General features: G+C 41.3%; 1 protein-coding gene across 4 annotated transcripts in view; it reads right to left on the reverse strand.

The window, feature by feature from the left end:
* Positions 1-20,495, reverse strand: part of LOC106573547 (tropomyosin alpha-4 chain) — a 29,620-nt gene that overhangs the window by 1,371 nt on the left and 7,754 nt on the right. Inside the window, exons 1-8 of one of the 4 annotated variants that reach the window (XM_014148683.2) lie at positions 16,892-17,394; positions 6,894-7,027; positions 5,093-5,210; positions 4,907-4,977; positions 4,687-4,762; positions 1,788-1,850; positions 1,603-1,672; positions 387-656 (exon numbers count right to left, since the gene is read on the reverse strand). In XM_014148683.2, the coding sequence (XP_014004158.1) occupies positions 574-656; positions 1,603-1,672; positions 1,788-1,850; positions 4,687-4,762; positions 4,907-4,977; positions 5,093-5,210; positions 6,894-7,027; positions 16,892-17,023 (747 nt within the window). In that variant the 5' untranslated portion in view covers positions 17,024-17,394 and the 3' untranslated portion in view covers positions 387-573. Of the gene's footprint in view, positions 1-386; positions 657-1,602; positions 1,673-1,787; positions 1,851-4,686; positions 4,763-4,906; positions 4,978-5,092; positions 5,211-6,893; positions 7,028-16,891; positions 17,395-20,495 lie in introns of those variants that run through there. The other 3 variants (XM_014148681.2, XM_014148682.2, XM_014148680.2) reach the window with 3 other exon arrangements.

Below are 20,495 nucleotides of genomic sequence, written 5' to 3' on the forward strand. Positions count from 1 at the left end.
CATCTGCATTTCTTGCTGTTTAGGGTTTTAGGCTGGGTTTCTGTATATCACTTTGTGACATCAGCTGATATAAAAAGGGCTTTATAAATACATTTCATTGATTGATTGATTTTACATACTGTAACTGCTGTGGTCGTGTTAAGATGTTCCATATGCAAAACACAACCACACTAAAGAACACTACCCAAAACAAAAGGCAGATTTGCATATATAAAACTGATGACAGTAATGTATGGAGTTGTGCGACAAATGTTATGTAAAAAGGATGTGAGGGACACTCAGTGTGAATGCATGCCACACTCCATAAATTCTCACCTTCTTAAAACAGTTGTTTATCACATTATAAAGATTGTAATATCAGAAATATTTAATTAAAGAAGAAAGGATAGTTGAGATAGTTAGCTTTTAATGAGTTTCATTACACAGTGAGATGGACAGAAGGCACAGAAAAGGAGAAAGGGTATTTCAGGAGGCTAACCCCAGGACACAATAGCCTAAAGTGGGAAGGGTGAGAGGACAGACACCCCGGAGGCAGCAGGAGACAGGCAGCAGGAGGCCGGCAGAAAGAAATGTCTACAAGGAGGTCATGTCATTGAAGGCATGATCCAGCTCCTCGCTGATAGCCTTGTACTTCAGCTTCTGAGCGTAAAGTTCATCTGGAGGTCAAAGGGCAGCAGGAAGTAGCACAGGTAAGGCACAAGGAAAGCAGCAGCCGAGAGATGTGGAGGACAGGACAGGGAATCAAAAAGGAAATTGTGGCAAAAAGAGAGGGAAGAGAAAGAGGACAGGTCAGTGGATGCAATACAGTATAAAAATGAAAGAAGAGAATATGCCAGAAAGATAAGATATATCTTAGTCTACCTGTGAGCATTCTAAAATTGAAATATGTTGCAAATCTTTTTTTTTGGGGGGGGGGGGGGGGCAAGAGATGACTACCTTAAGCATTTAAGCCTATATCAAGGTTTCCATAAAAGTACTTCATACCGGTAAACCCATTTCATTTGGCTCTAGGACCAAAAATGCTGATCTAAAAGGAATTTGAGCACTCTGTTCTTAGTGCAGACATCAGACACCAAAATAGGTGTTCTTTGGATAGTAGAAAATGTGCCTACATATTTTTTTACACTGGATACCAAGGCAGTGTGTTTTATTTGCTTGTCGGAGAAGTTTCCATACGTTTGGCAGGGTATCCTTTCTTCCAGAGAAATATTTCCAGCTAGTTGAATTTTTTATTTTTTTTGCTGGGACCGTGTCAATGTGAAACTGTGCATAATAAGATGTTGTTTCAATGCTCAGGGAGATGATTAAATATCCAGACCTCTTGACCTAGGAAATTACATACAATGGGGAATACGGAACAAGCTCGAAATCTTTACTAATTTACTGACATGGAATGTTCTTATTTGAGCAACTCAGCTTTATAAGTCTGAGATGCAACTGAGAACAATGATAAAACTGTTATTTTCAAAATAAATAGTTTAATCTTCTGCAATAAAATATGTCTAATTTACAGGAACTTTCTCTCCACACTAAGGTACGTTTACTTTCTCTTCTATTGAAATGCCATAGAGCAGTTTGCAACAGCGTTTTTAGCACTCATACCTTCCAGGTCATCAATGAACTTTTCCAGTTTGGCCACTGTCCTCTCTGCAAACTCTGCACGAGTCTCAGCCTGGGGGAAAAAAGAGGGAGGGGGGTGTCAGAACAGGACGCCATTTTTGACATGGAGCAAATTGGCTTACTACTGTATGAACTAAGAATCAAATAAGATGCCAGCAGCTGCTTACCTCCTTCAGCTTGTCACTAAGAACCTTGATCTCCTCCTCATACTTGTCCTCTTTTTCTGAGTACTGTCAAAATACAAGACAAAGTCTGTTCCAGGCAAGCTCAAATCTTGAACATGTCAGACCATTCATCTCAGAGACCGAAACACATACAGAAACAGACAGACATGAAAGTGCATAGAGAGCGATGATCTTGCAGCACTGTTTTTCAACCATGCTTCGCTGTAATACAACTAGGGTTGCAAAGGGAGGGTATATTACTGGAAACCTAAGTTTATAAGTAAACTACCAACATTTTGGTATATTTCAATGATTTTATCACAAATATTTAGTGGCCCTTTTGGGTACTTCAGATTATCACAGGTGTCTGTAATAATCTCTTAGCTCTGTATGGCCTCATCACATGTAAAATATATTAAATAATTAAATAAGATGATTTAAAAATAAAAAATAGAATGACAAAGCTGTAAAAGATTATCCTAAATGTAAACCAACTTCGTGAATACCATTGGTGTTTAATATGAGGGTTTCAACATGAAATATCCTTCATCTTTTTTTTATTTTACTATGTCAATATGTATTTGCTAATGTTTTGGCGTCAAACTGGTGACAGTTGTGAAGAAAGTCAATAGTTGGAAGAGTTGCAGAATTAATAGAAAATAATGCCAGTGTTGATTAGATGCTTTTTTCTTTAATTTGGCAATTTTCTCTTGAACCACATGGTCTATCTAATAAGAAACTCATGGACAATATGGACACATATAAAAAATGAATACCATATGAATAAAACATGTTTTAAGTTATTCAAGTATAAATTACCAAAATTACAATAGAGTGATATATTTTCTGTTAATTACCAAAATTACTGAAGATTTTGGTAACTTTTGTAAATTACCGGTAGCTTTGTAACCCTAAATACAACTCTTCAGGTGTGATAAACTGGCTGTGTGTTAGCATGGGTATAAGGAACACATCGTGCTGTGATGCAAACCAGAAGGGCAGTGATTTAATCAGCACCGGGCAACTGCTTAAGTTGCTGAGGGAGATTCATGTGGCGTGACTGGCACTAAACTGGCTAGGTAGGAATGCAAAGAAAGGTCTGTTTTGGTCCAGGGCTATTACACCTTCCTGTTCCATCAACATTATCATAAAGAAATCAACATCCAATTTGTCAGGTGACACCAGGATCTTTGTTCAGATGTCTTTGAAGACAAAAGTGCGTCAGGTGGTGATTATACTCAAAACAACTCTGCTTTCATGTCTTCCATGTATAGTCAACTAATGATTTGGGACTGACTTAACCTGTCTGGGCTAGGGGGCAGTATTTTCACAGCCGGATGAAAAACGTACCCAATTTAAACAGGTTACTACTCTGGCCCAGAAACTAGAATATGCATATTATTAGTAGATTTGGACAGAAAACACTCTGAACTTTCTAAAACTGTTTGAATGTTTGTGAGTATAAACAGAACTCATATGGCAGGCAAAAACCTGAAAAAAGTCAACCAGGAAGTGGAGGATCTGAAAATTGTAGTTCTTCTTTCTAGTCCCTTTCGAAACTACAGTATCCGTGGGGTTACGTTGCACTTCCTAAGGCTTCCATTTGCTGTCTAAAGCCTTCAGAAAGTGGTTTGAGCATTCTCCTGTCACTGGGCAGATAATAGGAGCTCAGTTTCTGAGTGAACTGCCTGGCAACAAAGGGATTGGATATGCGCAGTCACACGAGCACGCTGTTCCTTCTTTTTCTCCTTGAATGAATACGCTATTGTCCGGTTGGAATATTATCGCAATTTTAAGTTAAAAATACCATAAAGATTGATTTTAAACAGCGTTTGACATGCTTCTAAGTACGGTAATGGAACATTTTGACTTTTTGTCTCTGGCTCGCGCGTTATGCCTTTGGATAAGTGATCTGTACGCATGAACAAAACGGAGGTATTTGGACATAAATATGGATTATTTGGAACAAAAACAACATTTCTTGTGGAAGTAGCAGTCCTGGGAGTGCATTCTGACGAAGATCAGCAAAGGTAAGAGAATATTTCTAATACTAATTCTGAGTTTAGGTTGCCCCGAAATTGGCGGGTGTCTGAATAGCTCGCCGTGATGGCTAAGCTATGTACTCAGAATATTGAAAAATGTGCTTTCTCCGTAAAGCTATTTTAAAATCTGACACAGCGGTTGCATCCAGGGGTAGTCTATCTATAATTCTTTAAATAATTGTCATATATTTTGTCAACGTTTATGATGAGTATTTTTGTAAATTGATGTGCACATTCACCGGACGTTTTGGTGGGAATACATTTTCTGAACATCACGCGCCAATGTAAAATGCCGTTTCTGGATATAAATATGAACTTTATCGAACAAAACATACATGTATTGTGTAACATAATGTCCTAGGAGTGTCATCTGATGAAGATCGTCAAAGGTTAGTGCTTCATTTAGCTGTGTTTTGGGTTTTATTGACACATGTCCTTGCTTGGAAAATGGCTGTGTGATTATTTTTGTCTATGTACTCTCCTAACATAATATAATGTTTTGCTTTCGCTGTAAAGCCTTTTTGAAATCGGACAATGTGGTTACATCAAGGAGAAGTGTATCTTTAAAATGGTGTAAAATAGTTGTATGTTTGAGAAAGTTGAATTATGACATTTTGTTGTTTTTGAATTTGCCGCCCTGATATTTCACTGGCTGTGTCCCGCAGGTGGGATGCTAGCGTCCCACCTAGCCCATAGAAGTTAAGTGGATGCACTTACCCAGAACATGCAGATATCCAGAATAAGTTAAAAAATAATGTATTTGAATTGGGACTGGTGATCTACACTGCACTTAAGCTGAGTTTGCACTCATCAGTAGTTGACTGTATTTACTTGTATGATGTAATAGTATGCACACTGACCTTCTCAGATGAGGCTTCTAGGGATTTTAGGTTGTTGGTCACATTTTTCAACTCCTCCTCCAGATCACTGCATTTACTACCGGGGAATAAAGGAAGAAAAGTACTTGGCTTTGGCATCTCAATACTTACATACACAATACTGGAAGGATCTTCACATGTTGATTTCAAGAACCTTTGTTTACCCTCTTATTTTAGTGTAGGAGGCGTGTGCTGCACTTACAGTTCTGAGACCTCGGCCCTCTCCTCAGCTCTCTCCAGTTCTCCCTCAAGGATCACCAGCTTACGGGCCACCTAAGGTAAAGAGATAACACACTCATACTGTTCCACTAATATGGTTAAGGGATAATTCTATGAGTGGATTTAACCCCAGACAGAACAAACTCTATGGGACCATGTGAAGTCTCACCTCCTCGTATTTGCGGTCGGCCTCCTCAGCGATGTGTTTGGCCTCCTTTAGCTGCATCTCCTGCATCTCCATCTTCTCCTCGTCCTTGGAGGCCCGGTTCTCGATCACCTTCATGCCTCTGATAGGACAGGACACATAGTAATGTCAGCAACACCCAAGACACAATCAATTTCAAGTATCATTTACACAGTCCACCCAATATGGAGGCACATTGAATGGTTTAACACATTTAAAATGGCTTTCTGGGAAATATCGCTTTCAGTACGCTATTGAAGGGGCTGGTCATTTGCTAGCAATGGACATGGCATCAAAACCTATAACAATAAAAAATATGTCAAAGCAAGCTGCATGTGCCTGGTACTATCCAATGGAAAATGGCATACACAGTGCATTTGGAAAGTATTCAGACCCCTTGACTGTTTCCACATTTTGTTACATTACAGCCTTATTCTAAAACAAATTAAGTAGTTTTTTTTCTCCCCTCATCAAACTACACACAATACCCCATAATTTATTTAACTAGGCAAGTCAGTTAAGAACAAATTCTTATTTACAATGACAGCCTTGACAAAGCAAAAACAGGTTTTTAGACATTTTAGCAAATGTATTAAAAATAACAAACTGGAATATCACATTTACATACGTTTTCAGACCCTTTACTCAGTACTTTGTTGAAGCACCTTTGGCAGAGATTACAGTCTCGAGTCTTCTTGGGTATGACACTACAAGCTTGGCACACTTGTATTTGGGAACCTTCTCCCCTTCTTCTCTGCAGATTGGCTGGGGAGTGTTCCTGTACAGCTCTTTTCAGGTCTCTCCGGAGATGTTTGATCGGGTTCAAGTCCGGGCTCTGCCTGGACCACTCAAGGACATTCAGAGACTTATCCCAAAGCCACTCCTGCATGGTCTTGGCTGTGTGCATAGGGTTGGTGTCCTTTTGGAAGGTGAACCGTCACCACAGTCTGAGGTCCTGAGTGCTCTGGAGCAGGTTTTCATCAAGGATCTCTCTGTACTTTGCTCCGTTCATCTTTCTCTCGATCCTGAATAGTATCCCAGTCTCTGCCGCTGAAAAACATCACCACAGCATGACGCTGCCACATCCATGTTTCACCGTAGGGACGGTGCCAGGTTTCCTCCAGACGTGACGCTTGGCATTCAGGCCAAAGAGTTCAATCTTGGTTTCATCAGACCAGAGAATGTTGTTTCTCATGGTCAGAGGGTGTTTAGGTGCCTTTTGGCAAACTCCAAGTGGGCTGTCATCTGTCTTTTACTGAGGAGTGGCTTCCGTCTGGGCACTCTACTATAAAGGCCTGATTGTGGAGTGCTGCAGAGATGGTTGTACTTCAGGAATATTCTACTGTGGGACCTTATATAGACAGGTGTGTGCCTTTCAAAATCATGTCCAATCAATTGAATTTACCACAGATGGACTCCAAACAAGTTGTAAAAACATCTGAAGGATGATCAATGGAAAGAGGACGCACCTAAGCTCAATTACAAGTCTCATAGCAAAATGTCTGAATACTTATGTAAATAAAGTATTTCAGTTTTTTTTATTTTTAATACATTTGCAAAATGTCTAAAACCTGTTTTTTCTTTGTCATTATGGGGTATTGTGTGTAGATTGAAGAGGAAAAATATTTATTTAATCCATTTCAGAATAAGGCTGTAACGTAACAAAATGTGGAAAAAGTCAAGGGATCTGAATACTTTCTGAATGCACTGTAAATATAAATATGAGGTCAAATTAAAAGGTGAAAGATTATAAATACATCTGTTTCTGTGGCTGGCTGGTACTGACCTCTCGCTCTCGTCCGCAGCCTTCTCGGCCTCCTCCAGTTTCTGCAGCGCAGTGGCCAGCCTCTCCTGGGCCCGGTCCAACTCTTCCTCCACCAGCTGGATCCTGCGGTTCAGACCCGCCACATCACCCTCCGCCTGGGAGAAGAGAGGGGGATGAGAGGTCAAAGGTTAGACATATCAGGGTCACACTGACATAGTAATGTGTTGTACTAGAAAGAAGCATATCCTGCTAAGAGGATGTTCCCTGGATGGTATCCTCACATGGTCTCTCCTATCATTGCTATGCGGATGACACTCAACTACTTTTCTCCTTCTCCCTTCTGACACCCAGGTGCATGCCTGGCAGATATCTCTGCATGCCTGGCAGATATCTCAGCTTAGATGTCGGCCCACCACCTCAAGCTCAACCTTGACAAGAAGGTGCTGCTCTTCATTCCGGAGAAGACCGGCCCGCTCAAAGACCTCTCCATCCAGATTGTGGCGTTGTCAATGACCCCCTTCCAGAATGCAGAGAACTTTGGCGTAACCATGGACAACACCCTGTCGTTCTCTGCAAACATCAAAACAGTGACTCGCCCATGTAGGTTCATGCTCTACAACATCCGTAGAGTACAATCCTTGCTCACACAGGAAGTGGCCTAGGTCGTAATCCAGGCACTTGTCATCTCCCGCCTGGACTACTGCAACTTGCTGTTGGCTGGGCTCCCCGCTTGTTCCATTAAACCCCTGCAACTTATCCAGAACGCTACTGCCCACCTGGTGTTCAACCTTCCCAAGTTCTCCCATGTCACCGCACACTGCAAAAATGCCTTTTGTGAACTAACATTTGATCTTGACTTTTTTCCCCTCCCCTTACGACCTCTGCCTTTGCTGATTGCTACTTTATTGAGGAAAAATTGACTTACTATGACGTGGTTGTCCCACCTAGTTATCTTAAGATGAATGCACTAACGAACTGTAAGTTGCTAAATGACTCAAATGTAAATGTTAATGTAATGGAAGCCATCATACGGAGGTTAAAGACATCCTCAGTCACCCATACCATGTGTCAGGATCCAACAACAGGGAATACACAAAGAGCCCATATCCTCTTCATGATCCCTTTCCTGCAGTAAAATGACCAAATCGCCCTCTAGTGGCCTCATGGGTGGAATGTTATTCATATTTTTCAGAATTTTGAAATTAAACAGAAAGTCCGGTGTTTCTATGTCAAACGGTTTTATTATAGTTCAGTCTTCTGTGATGTATATAAAGTGTAATATTGGGATGTAAACTCAAAATGTAATACATTTCAAATCTATGTCGGACATGGTACAGTTGCCTTAATTTGTTTAAGCCAATAACCATATGTGTAAGGTGTATACATTTCTTTCAAAGTAGATTTGTTTAAGACTACCAAGAAACACTCTGTGTGACCCTGATTTAGCCCGCTGCAGTAAAAGGTCAAGCCAAGGCAATCTATTTGGCTGAGTTCTTGGATGTAAAATTAGTCATGCATTCAGTGTCTAAATAATTAATAACTAATTTACAAAGTGAATTGGAGACAGATGGAAACATGCAAATGGATAGAAGCCACAGTCTTTTAAGGTCAGTAGGTTTAATGATGAATGAGCATCAAACAGAACTACTGATTCCTTTCACGGGAATCCATTTGATTTGATTTAGACAAAATAAGTGGGTCACATGATATAATTTTTTGGGGATCCTCTTTACTTGATAAACAATCCAGTTCGTAGAAAGCAAACAGAAAATCAAACCTTTATTTCCTCTCTCAGTCCATAAGCATATCCACCTCCCAGGGAGTAGTCCTAATATTTAAACACAGATTTCAGACAAATACAATGGAAGCTCTCCAGCCAACTCTGACTCAGGTCTTACTACTACTACTCCCACAGTTCAATACAGCACCCACAGGCCTGCCCTTGGCTGACCATGTCCAGACCCAGAATACACAACTAGGCCTCAGGTCTAGGGCCTGGAAGAGAAGCACTACAGAGATAGAGATGAGGATTACTTTTGGAAAGTGAGGCATAGAGAGCGCTAACAGAGGACTGAGGAAAAGGGTAATTAGGAGTTATTTGTGCAGAGTGAGTGCCATTCCATTCTCTCATGGGCTGGATATTTCAGCTCTGCTCTGGGATGGCTGTGGGAGAGACATGGCTTCCTGCTCTGCTCAGGGCCTGGCGGTTAGTCAGCACTCTCCTTTCTATGCCTCTCTTTTGCTTTCTCCCGATCTATCTTTCAGGCCTGACTGACACACCACCCATCCTCCCCCTTCTCTCTCCCTAGTTAATACAGAAGCATGTGCTTAGAGAGGCAGTGGAGGTGGGCAGGAAATGTCCATTAAATGACTGATGAATCAACAGCCAGCCAGCTAAAAGTCCGTTGAATCCAACAAGACAATGAGCGTTTTCTAGACTGGTGCATAAACTGACCACAAAATGAATCATTGTGGATAATACATCATCCCCTAACTTCTTTATGGGGTTCTATGGACATCTGATCAACTGCCAGACAGTTTGAAGAAATGAGGCCTGAAAAAACAGATACAGTTATGAGGCAATTGTCTGGAGAAAGCCTCCACACATAAACAAACATCAATTCTATTCATGAGCGCAGGTCAGTTAGGTATGCATGTCTGTATGTGGCTGTGAAACACGTTCTGATACAGACAGGCAGACAGTTAGCAACAGAGCTACAATAGCTTCCTGAACAGTTGAATGGCTATTGTGTTGACAAAAAATCAGCAGCATCAAAATATTTTTACTAGCGGATTTGCCACTAAAACAATGAGCGATAGAGTTGAGGCACTAGTTTATAATGGCTAACATCAGACGTTGATTATCATGTGGGGAAATCTCCCCCAGACAGTTCTCTGTGTGTTTTATAGCATGCTTGTCCAGCTACAGATGTAGGATCTTAATTTGATCACCCTGTTGCAGGAGAACTTTTCTGCAACGCAGGAAATTTAAAACTTCTAGTGTATTTGAGGTTTAAAAGGATTCAGACAAAAATGTCCATTAATTATAATCTAATTAATTATAATTTCCTATTGCTGCAGGATTATTTTCCTGCTATAGCAAACTGGCTCAAATAAAGATCCTACATCTGTATATAGTATGCTCGAAAGGTCATTCATTCAGCCATGTCGAGGGAACCAGGTATTCTTCTTCGAGACGCATGATGATGTAAGGTACTTGCATTCAAAAACTGAAGTCTCTCAGGGTTGGTTGGAAAAGCATTTTGTTGTTAGATTCTTTACTGTGTAGCTGAACTATGGACCAGGCCCATACCATATCGATGGTCGCTAAAGAATACTCTGGAGACTTGAAAAGTACCACAAAGAAAAGTATGCAAATATCATAGCTAATTACCAACTAACTGTCATAACAACTTACAGTCACACCCTATACAGTACATGAGCACATTCCTGTTATTTAGACAAAAATGTAAAGACCCTATTCGAGAGAAAGGAAATGGAGTAGGTTTAAAGGGGAAAAAAGTAGAAAACGGACAGGAAACCAATCCACACTACATCCTGACCTTCCTCCCTCCCCTCTTTCTCTCTCAGTCAGTTCAGGGTCAGAAGAGAGTGCTTTCTCCCTCTCTCTTTCCCTCTCCCTTTCTCTCCCTCGCTCACTCTCCATCTCTCTCCCTTTCCCTAGCCATGCCCTTCCATAGTCAAACAGCATTCTCTGGCTGCCTGAGACACACACACCTTATATGGTAAAACATACTCGAGAGAATGTTTGTGGTGCAGTGCCCACAAGATGTTAGAGAGCAATCACACACACACACACACACACACACACACACACACACACACACACACACACACACACACACACACACACACACACACACACACACACACACACACACACACACACACACTTGCGTATACGCACAATGGCGCACAGACACACACAAAGAGACACACACAGAGAAAAAAATGCTTAAATGAAACCATCTGTGAGAACTATATTCAGGAAAAGGAAAGACACCAAGCTAAGGAGGTGCTCTGTTAGCGCTTCCTCTCTCACATATAAATAAGAGGATCCAATTATGAATGGAAGATAGAAAATGTCTAGTGAGAAACTCAACAGACTAAAGTTATGCTAATGGAATGTCTATTATTATGTCATGGCATTAAATATATCAACAATAGTGTATAAAATGAAAAGGGTGTCAGTAGCTACAAATGTAGGATCTTAATTTGAGCCAGCTTGCTACAGCAGGAAAATAACAGGCCATTTGTATTATTATGTGGATAATAATTAATGGACATTTTTGTTGGGGTTGATTCCTTTTTTCGGAAGGGAAAATCAGATCTGAAATTTCAACGTGTAAATTACAAACTTCAGAAGTCTTTTTAACTCCTAGCCATTAGCTTCTGTATATCTGCTGTACCAGCTGACTGTGTTCTGTTGTATTAAGGCCGTTTGAGGCTAGCTGGCAGCTGATGACACAACGAACCCCCACTGACACTAATAACCCACTGCCACAGCATCCTTATCAAGCGCCAGCCGCTCACACCAATACGCTTGATATTCCACCAGCATCTGGAGTGCTAACTCGCTGTATCGCTCACTTTGTCCCATCTCCCTCCCTGTGGCCACGCGACCAGCTTTCTTTACGCTGTGGAGACTTTATATCAATACCAGAGCCTTTTCATAGGCCGTGATTATGTAAATGCTGAGCCAAAGATGACAGGGATATACCATTTAGCGTTTCACTTTTTATCCAAAGCGACTTACAACAGTGACTGAATACATTTTCGTATTGATGGCCCCAGCTGGAATCGAACCCAAGACCCTGGTGTCACTAACGCCATTCTCTTATGAACTGAGCTACAAAGAACCAAGGAGGTGAGAGTGAGACATGCATTCATTAGAAAACACATGCCTGTTGTCACTCTCATCCGGAAGAGTCATCAGCATTGAGAGGGAGGGAGGGCTACTACACGTCAGGAATCTAATTATTGCGTCATTTGAGGACAGTGGGGTAATGAAGAGCGTAAGGATTGGGTTTCTATGGAAGTGTTCCAGGCTGGAGCTGTGTTATAGCGCTGGCCCAGTCGTGTTGTGATCCCATCTGTTAGCAGAGACTTGACATGCAAAGACAGCCTCATATAACTAGGTGTTTCAGGAGGAGATATGTAAAGGCAGGCTATTAAACATCAGCCACGTGCTTCTAATGCAGTGCCACAAGCCTTTTCAATGCAAATAGGACGCTAAATGAACAGAATGGTCAACTCCATCGTATTTCAGCCACATTCAGACCTTGTCCCGTTCCTCATCCTGACTTAAGCCAGCTTCAGAGCAGAGATGGCTCACTGATTTGTTTATGGGTCTGAGAACATGTGCAAAACAAAAGCCCTGCGCTTCAGCGGGGTCTCGGTTGCTAGCCAACACCAGGAAGTAGTGCGGGTATGCAAATAAGGAAGCGAGAGCTCAATTGGGTCTTAGACCGGAGAGTTAAGTACCAGCAGGTAAAGTAAACATTCCGCCTGTGAAACTATTTACTGGTTTATATATTATGGTGACCCCACAACTCTAAAGCAGTGGACAAGCTTAGGCCTGTCACTATGCGTGGCAGTGGGATCCCTGGTCAACACTAAGTAAGTACAAGCCAACATCCACTCCCTCAAATACTGTACTTCCAAGTTCCAAGGGAGTGCCCTGTGCCCAATGAATGCCAAAATGTATTACTGTTAAACTTAAATGTGAATAGTCGTGATACTCCCAAGGAGAAAGTCCAAAGTTAGATTTTTTTTTGCAGTGGAACCAGCAAGTAATTCTTTCCCTAGCATGCAATGCATCATGGTGCTATTTGTGGCAGGAAACCACTGGCTAATTACCAGACAGGCCAGTCAACAAATCTAGACCTATTTGGCATTCACTACTGTATATTTACGTGGCTGTCAAAAGCATACAGATCTAAGCAAACAAATGTTCTTTAAAACTTGGTGAGAGGGATAGACTGCCCAGCTAGCACATTTGGTTCCTTGGAAGTTGTGGGAACGTCCGTTTTTGGTTTCCCATTGGTTCTGAGAACGAAGCCATAAGTTTCCTCACCAGTAAAACTGAATGTTTTTGGGGCCTCCCGAGTGGCGCAGTGGTCTAAGGCACTACATCACAGGGTTTGGCCGGGGGGGCTTTACTTGGCTCATCGCGCTCTAGCAACTCCTTGTGGTGATCCGGGCGCCTGCAGGCTGACCTCGGTCGTCAGTTGAATGGCGTTTCCTCCAACACATTGGCGCGGCTGGCAGGTGTTAAGGAGTGCGGTTTGGTGGACCATATTTCGGAGGACGCATGACTCGACCTTCGCTTCTCCCAAGCGCGTTGGGGAGTTGCAGCGATGTGACAAGATCATAATTAGATATCACGAAATTGGGAAAAAAAGGGGGGTAAAATAAATTAAAAATAATAATAAAAAATGTTTATGTTCTGATGACGGAAGTGAACATTCAAAGGAAACAAGCACTCATTAAGATAAGGTGTGGCCAACACACCTGAACACACTTAACAAAATAGGGGATAGAGAGAGTTTTGTCGATGCGGAGAACGGATTGTATACATAATTCTTAAAACGTTCTCTGAACGTTACTAAAGTTTTCATGTCAATGGTCTTAACGTTCTGCGAACGGAATGTATGTTTTTATATTCTTAGAACGTTCCCTGAATGTTATTAAAGTTCTCTTGTGGTTTTTATGTAAAGTTTTCTTAACAATTTGAACAATTTGAGAACATGACTTTAAATACAACTTTGAGATAACCTGTAGGAAACGTTATGCTGAAGTACTGAAATTCCGACAGACGAACGTTGTTTCTTAAGGGTCAAACGTTAAGGGTCGAACATTACCAGAACATTACCAAAATTGAAATTAAATGTAACCATGTTTAAACTTTTAGGAAACGTCCTGTTAAAGTAATGAAATACCAAGAAAATAAACATTTTGGTCAAGTTCCTTAAATGTGCTGAGAATGTTCTAAAGCCATGTAACTTTCCTGCACCATTCCCAGAAAGTTATGTGAAGGTTTTATGCAAAATAACCATAGGACAACCACGCTCATATGGTTCTCAGAATGTTATGCGCTAGCTGGGTGTGGTCTGCTCTTTACACTTTTATAATAAGTGGTTATAAATATCACATTATTCTATAGAAGTCTTTTGATAAGAAATAGTTGCAGCACCAACGTCAGTAGCCAACTTCACATAGCAACTGGGTTCTCTTTTAGACCCCCCAGATAATCAGGATGTGTCTGTATCACAGAGTCCAGGCCTGGGAGAAATGTCCAGCATCTGTTAATCTTCCTGCTGATTTGGGCTGCAGCTGCGGCACAGGAAGTGTCGGAGTGGAGCCAACAGGCAGTATCCTGGGCCTGTTCCTCAGGGGCAGGGAGTAAAGAGAAGCTGCGTCTAACCACTGATACCGGGTCAGATACTGTTTCATCCCCTAATGGTTAAGGCTAGGACTGGGGGTAGGGTAATCTGATTTTAGCTCTGTGGTTTGGAGCAACATGGTCTATATATCGAGCCAGAGGCAGTCCCTCCAGGAAGGGTCTGGGAGTGAAGCTAGCTCAGCTTGGGATAGATATCATCCCTCTCCTCTACATGCATAGAATATGGATAATAATCTGAAGTAGGCCTAGAACCTCCAACCAAACCTAAATACTGTACATACTGTGAGAACTGTTGATATGAATACATAGAACCTCAATGAACCACATCTTTTATTTTGGGACCAACTTTTTATTTCGTCTTGACATTTTCCTTTTTCAGAGGGGGGTTACAAGTACAAAAACAATCAAACAAAATGCATACAAAGATAACACTGACCCATTCCCCCCCTTAGTCCCCATCCACTCGCCTGCATCCTCCCTCCCCACCCGGAAAACCATGCTTCCCACCCTGAAGAAAGCATGCCTCCCCCACCCCTTCCCACCCCACCCAGCAACCAAGGTTGCTTAACAGTTCCTCTCCCACCCATCCATCCCCTGAGTCTCCTCTTAGAATCCTGCCTTACCACCCCTGTCCAGTGGGCCAGAATGCTAAGAAAGCAACAAAAGTCTAAATAAATATATATTGTATAATTGGTTTGTATGTGTGGGGCTTTAGCTGAGATTGTTCTTTACAAAGTCAAGTATTTCTTGATTATCATTCCACGGTGGTTCAACAAAGGCAGAGGGTGTTGTGTGAAGTTAAGTTACGCCTTGCAAGACAAGAATGCCACTTCACTCCAAAATAACATCAAGGCATTCGTTTTAGGCCAATAGTCTCCCTGTTTTAACTATTCAAAAGACGATTCATTATCTCAAGAAAGACAAAACAATGTTCCCTCTTTTGTGCACCTTGTTCCAATGAAAGAGTTTGTCGTGCCAAGAAATCACCCTGGTTTGCCCCAATTATTCACACATGGGCCCATACACCGTTGAGGTAGCCACACAAGTGCTCACCCAAGACTCAACTACTTCAAGTCTTTTCATCCTTGAACACAGACTAATGGCTTGAGCTTGAAGGGATAGTTTGGGATTTTGGCAATGAAGCCCTTTATCTACTTCCCCAGAGTCAGATGAACTTGTGGATACCATTTTTATGTCTATGCGTGCAGTTTGAAGGAAGTTGCTATCTAGCGTTTGCGATAGCGCAATGACTGGAAGCTTTGTAAATTACAAACTCCAGAAAGCCTTTTTAACTCCTAGCCATTAGCTTCTGTATATCTGCTGTACCAGCTGAATGTGTTCTTCCAGTCATAGCGCTAACGTTAGTTATCATTGGTTCGTGAAACTACCTCTAACTTCTTTCATGCTTGAGAAACATAACAATGGTATTCACGAGTTTATCTGACTCTGGGGAAGTAGATAAATGGCCTCATTGACAAAATCCCAAACTATCCCTTTAATTAAGAGGTACATTTAAAATGCTTTGAGGCTGAGAAGACCGACATAATGTAATGTCTGCGACTGAAGAAACTGTGAATGTAATAGCAGCCAGGTTGCAGACTTGGGGTCAATTCAGGGGACGAAATGAAAATGCATCCCCCACCAAGCCTGGTTCTTAAGCTTCTCACAGACCCACTATGGCCTCCCTGCTGTCCAATCATGAGTCAGTAATCATGTCCAATGAGCCCTGAGGTTCTGTCTCTATATGCATTACCATATGTCAGTGAAAGCTGCCTCTCTACAAGGCCTATAGCTGACAACAACTACCAAGAAGCCATTGGCACACATTTACATCCTGGGCTTCTCGTGGAGGACAATGCTATCCATCAAACATCCATTTCACATCCCTCTTTCTTTTGCTTCCTTTGATGGATTGCACTGAAATGAAGGGGAAACCCCTCCTTTAGGCAGATCCTCTCATTACCTCACCTCTTGCTGCCTTCCCAATCAAGACCTGACAACTCAATCTCTCTACTCTCATCTAGGCCCCCACAAGTAGCCATTTAATGTTTCTATTGCAAATATGTTTTGATGATTCACACATATTTCAAAAGCAACAGCATTTGAAATACTTTTTGAACCATACAGCTATTTTAAGTTCTTACTGGCCTTCCAGATTTACCAATTTTCTATACTAACATCTTGTTCCAGCATTAGACTCATACTAACCTAAATTAGGCATTATTATTACGCCTAGCCTAGTTACAGCTTACTCCTTTATAATGAAAAAGAAATGTCCAAAGAGAGAAAAGGACCATATATTTAGGATATGAAAATATGTCAATAGTGGACTTTCTAAGACAAAGATGGATGATTCCTACTGTAGCACACATCTGATGATTGATGGGCACGCGCTAGGACCTTTAGCAATTCAGCCTTTTTTGGAGACCATTGTGTCTTCACTACCGGCAGATCAATTCATTAACGTGTACTTTCCACACTATTACAGAACGTACATTATAACAGACGTGGTAATGAGGAGAAGGACAGGTAAGCGAAGTTTTTAAAAGGAGTAGACAGAGAGAGGAAAAATATAATTATTCGATTGTCTCACTTTCTCCCGAAGTTCTCGTTCCCCATCCAGTTCTCTCTGTAAAACCTGGGCTCGGTCTTCTGCATCGTCGGCTTGCTGTTGCAAACACTGGATTTTTCTCTTCACAGCGTCCAAAGAATTCAAACCTGCCATTCTCGTACTATTCGTTAAAAAATACTTTTGGTTTCGAAAATTGTAGTATTGTGCAAAAGTTGCTTTGGTCTATTCAAACAGGATATAATAATAGTATTCAGTCTTTGGAATGGACCGAAATAGCAGAAATCTTCAAGTGCAGTGCATTAAGAAAAGTTGTATAAGACAATAGGTTTTCCAGGTGGTTATTTAGTTCAGCCTGAGTAACTTAAAAAAAAGTATTAAAATATATACTTTGGAATGAAATATGTATGAACGCAATAGCGAAGCGTTCCAGTTTTGAACGGCAGATAATAAATAAATAAAAGGAAGGAACGATGAGGAAAGTTGCTCCAGTACAGAGAAGTGTGATTCAGATGAGGTCACGGTTTTAGGATAGGCGGGGCGTTCCCGTTCTGCGTGATTCTTGCGGGTGTATGCAAAGGGGACATTCAATGAACAGCTTCAATGGCAAGAAATCAATCTATTTTGTAGCCTATAAAGAATCTTATGTACGTTAACAGTTGCAAATGCCGTGGTAAATAATGTATGTTCTTCAAATTCAGGGCTTCAATTTAGTCACCAAAGACAGGGAAAACAGGAAAGCCAGTCCAGCAAACATGAGGCTAAAATGTGACACTTTCAAGTGCCTATAAAATGCTCTTCTCTCTGGTTTGATATGGAAAATTCATACTTGAACTTTAAGAGATTAACCTGAACAATATTCGCAACAGTTCATTCTGATGATGCTGTGCAGTATCTATTACAGTGTACAAAAATTCCAGGTTTTATCAACAGTTGTCAAATCAAAGTCTAAAGAATTTGATTTTAGGCTAAATGTTGTGGTGTTTTTTGTGTAGCTCTGGAGACTCCTATTTGTATTGGTTACTGTAACTTGATTGTTGAATACCTCAACAATATGTGTGTGGGTAGTAATACACAAAACAATTCACATGATTCAGTTGTCTCTATACTCCAGCAAGCAGACGGAATCAGCAGGTTTTGATTTATGGTGTCTCGGGTGAGTGTCTTGTGGAAATGTGTTCGGTACAGCTTCAGCTCCAGCTCTGGGAATGCCTATGTGAATTCCCCACCGGAAAAGCTAGGAGCATTTATTTCATTGGACACAGGAGTGTGGGCCTATCTGTTTGCTTTAGCTGCATTCTTGACATTCCAGAACTGCTGCTCTGCCCTGCTGCTCCACAGCCCTTTTCAACCCGTATTCACTACAGCCCATTCTCTCATAATGTACCATGCCCCACAGACACAAAGGACATACCACACGCTTCAGGTTGTAGTTCCCCCTAGGCACTGATCTAGGACCAGCTTAACCTCCCTAAAATCCTGATGTTAAATCATTAGCTGGGAAAATTGACCTTAGACCAGTGTCTAGGGGCAACCTCACCATACTGTTCATTTACAATGCCCCACAGCCACAGGCTACCATTAGCAATCAGCTGTTGTCTGTCTTATAGGGCAGTTATTCTCTGCCTACTCATCTGATTTGGCTGTGTTAATTCAGATGTGTAATGAGTTGACCGTTGCATCTAATAAATGACATGTGGCGGAGTGTTCAGGAGCATGTTTTCATGGGAAGCCTGGCCTAAATTCCCCAGAGCTGCCATGTCAGTCCTGCCTTCCCGGGCCTGGTCAGCCACTTCCTCTCTCTCATTCTCTCTCCCTGTGCAAGACAACAGTGAGTTTCTCTGGGATATCCGGAATCCCAAACAATACGGTCTCCTTGTTGAAGTTGGGGCACACACGGTTCAGATAATCTGACTTTGTTGTTTTATCTACAAACCGCTATCTCTTACGTTAGAGATCATTTTTTTAAAGTGTTACAGGAACTGTATTGTTACTGCTAATTGTTTTCTTGCATAGATTGTTTATTGTATAAATATTGGTGCTCATTCTTTTTTTCTGTCTGCTTGCAGATCTCAGACACCAGACCTACTGTGTTTGGGAAAATGAAAAATTGGGTCTGGTGTGAGAGATAATATCTCATAATGACAGCAGGATAACATCATTCTAGCCACAGGCAAAACAGACACTGCCTTTCTTTGATGAACAGTCGTTCAGAGAGCACATAACTAATATCAAAAACTGCCTTTCCTCTTATGAAAAGTTGGTGAATTTCTACATTTTAATAGATCATCTTATTAGATCATCAGATTGTGGATATTGAAAAACAACAATATGGGCTTATTCATACTCAACATCAAAAATATCCATCAAAAGTATGACAAGCACACACTTGATCCTCTTTGAAATGAAGCCTAAGCCTGTATTTAAATGTAACCTTTATTTAACTAGGCAAGTCAGTTAAGAACAAATTCTTATTTACAATGACGGCCTAGGAACAGTGGGTTATCTGCCTTGTTCAAGGGCAGAACAACAGATTTTTACCTTGTCAGCTCAGTGATTTGATCCAGCAACCTTTCAGTTACTGGCCCAACACTCTAACCACTAGGCTACCTGCTTGTAAGTACAGTCAAAGCAGGTGTAGAGGGATACCCCCTTTATAGCAGCCACCCAGCCATACATACAGTATCTACTATCCAGAGTTTACCAGCATTCCTGTATGTTAATTAACCAGTGCTGTTGTGTTTAGGCAGAACATAGTGGCTGAGTGTGTATGGGGAGTTGGTGAGCTCATCTTTCAAGACTAGGCGCCCAGAATGATATACACATTATGATCTCCACACAGACAGGCCTGATCAAAGCACACTCACAGCTGGGGCAACGGGCCAGCCATATAACTAGAACAAGTAGAATGGATATCACCATTCAAAACAATGGCATGTGGTGGGTAGCCGAGTACATTGCTGACCATATTTGGTGTAGGCCTCTTAACACAAAGGCCCAGGTCCCAACCAATGATGTATATAAACCATGGATTGCTGATGCTATGTATTGGCCATTAAGAGGCTTTGAAGCCGCCGGTCGGCCATGTTGGCACTCTCCAGTAGGAGCAGTCCTCTATAGAGCCCCACAGTGGAGGTGTCATAATACCCATAAAACCTAGTGGTCAAACAGGGAAATGGTTCCAATCATTTTTCCACCATAGATTTTTCCCATAGAGGATTTTAGGAACACTAAAATAAGGGCTGTGTTTTGTGTAGGCTTATTATGGCGTGACATTTTGATAACTATGTAAATCTCTCTCAGACAAGAAGACTTTTATCAATATATTCGGCTCTATTTACTCTGATTCGAAAATGCTAATTAGCATCAAAGTAGACATCATGCAAAACTACAAATCCCTGCAAGCTCCTGATCGTCATCTCTAGCTGACACCTTTACTAAAAGGTATTGTGTCAATTTAAAACATGCACAAGACAGTTCACAGAATTGTAAATTTAGAGAAATGTTGCCAATTTATTCATTACTACATTTAGCTAACATTAGATAGTTAATCCAGAGATATCTTACCTTTGCCTCGATTCGTCAGTCTCATCCAGATCATCATAGCATTTGTACTTCTTTAAGATAG

The sequence above is a fragment of the Salmo salar genome, chromosome ssa16, assembly GCF_905237065.1.
Source record: "Salmo salar chromosome ssa16, Ssal_v3.1, whole genome shotgun sequence".
Lineage (NCBI taxonomy): Eukaryota > Metazoa > Chordata > Actinopteri > Salmoniformes > Salmonidae > Salmo > Salmo salar.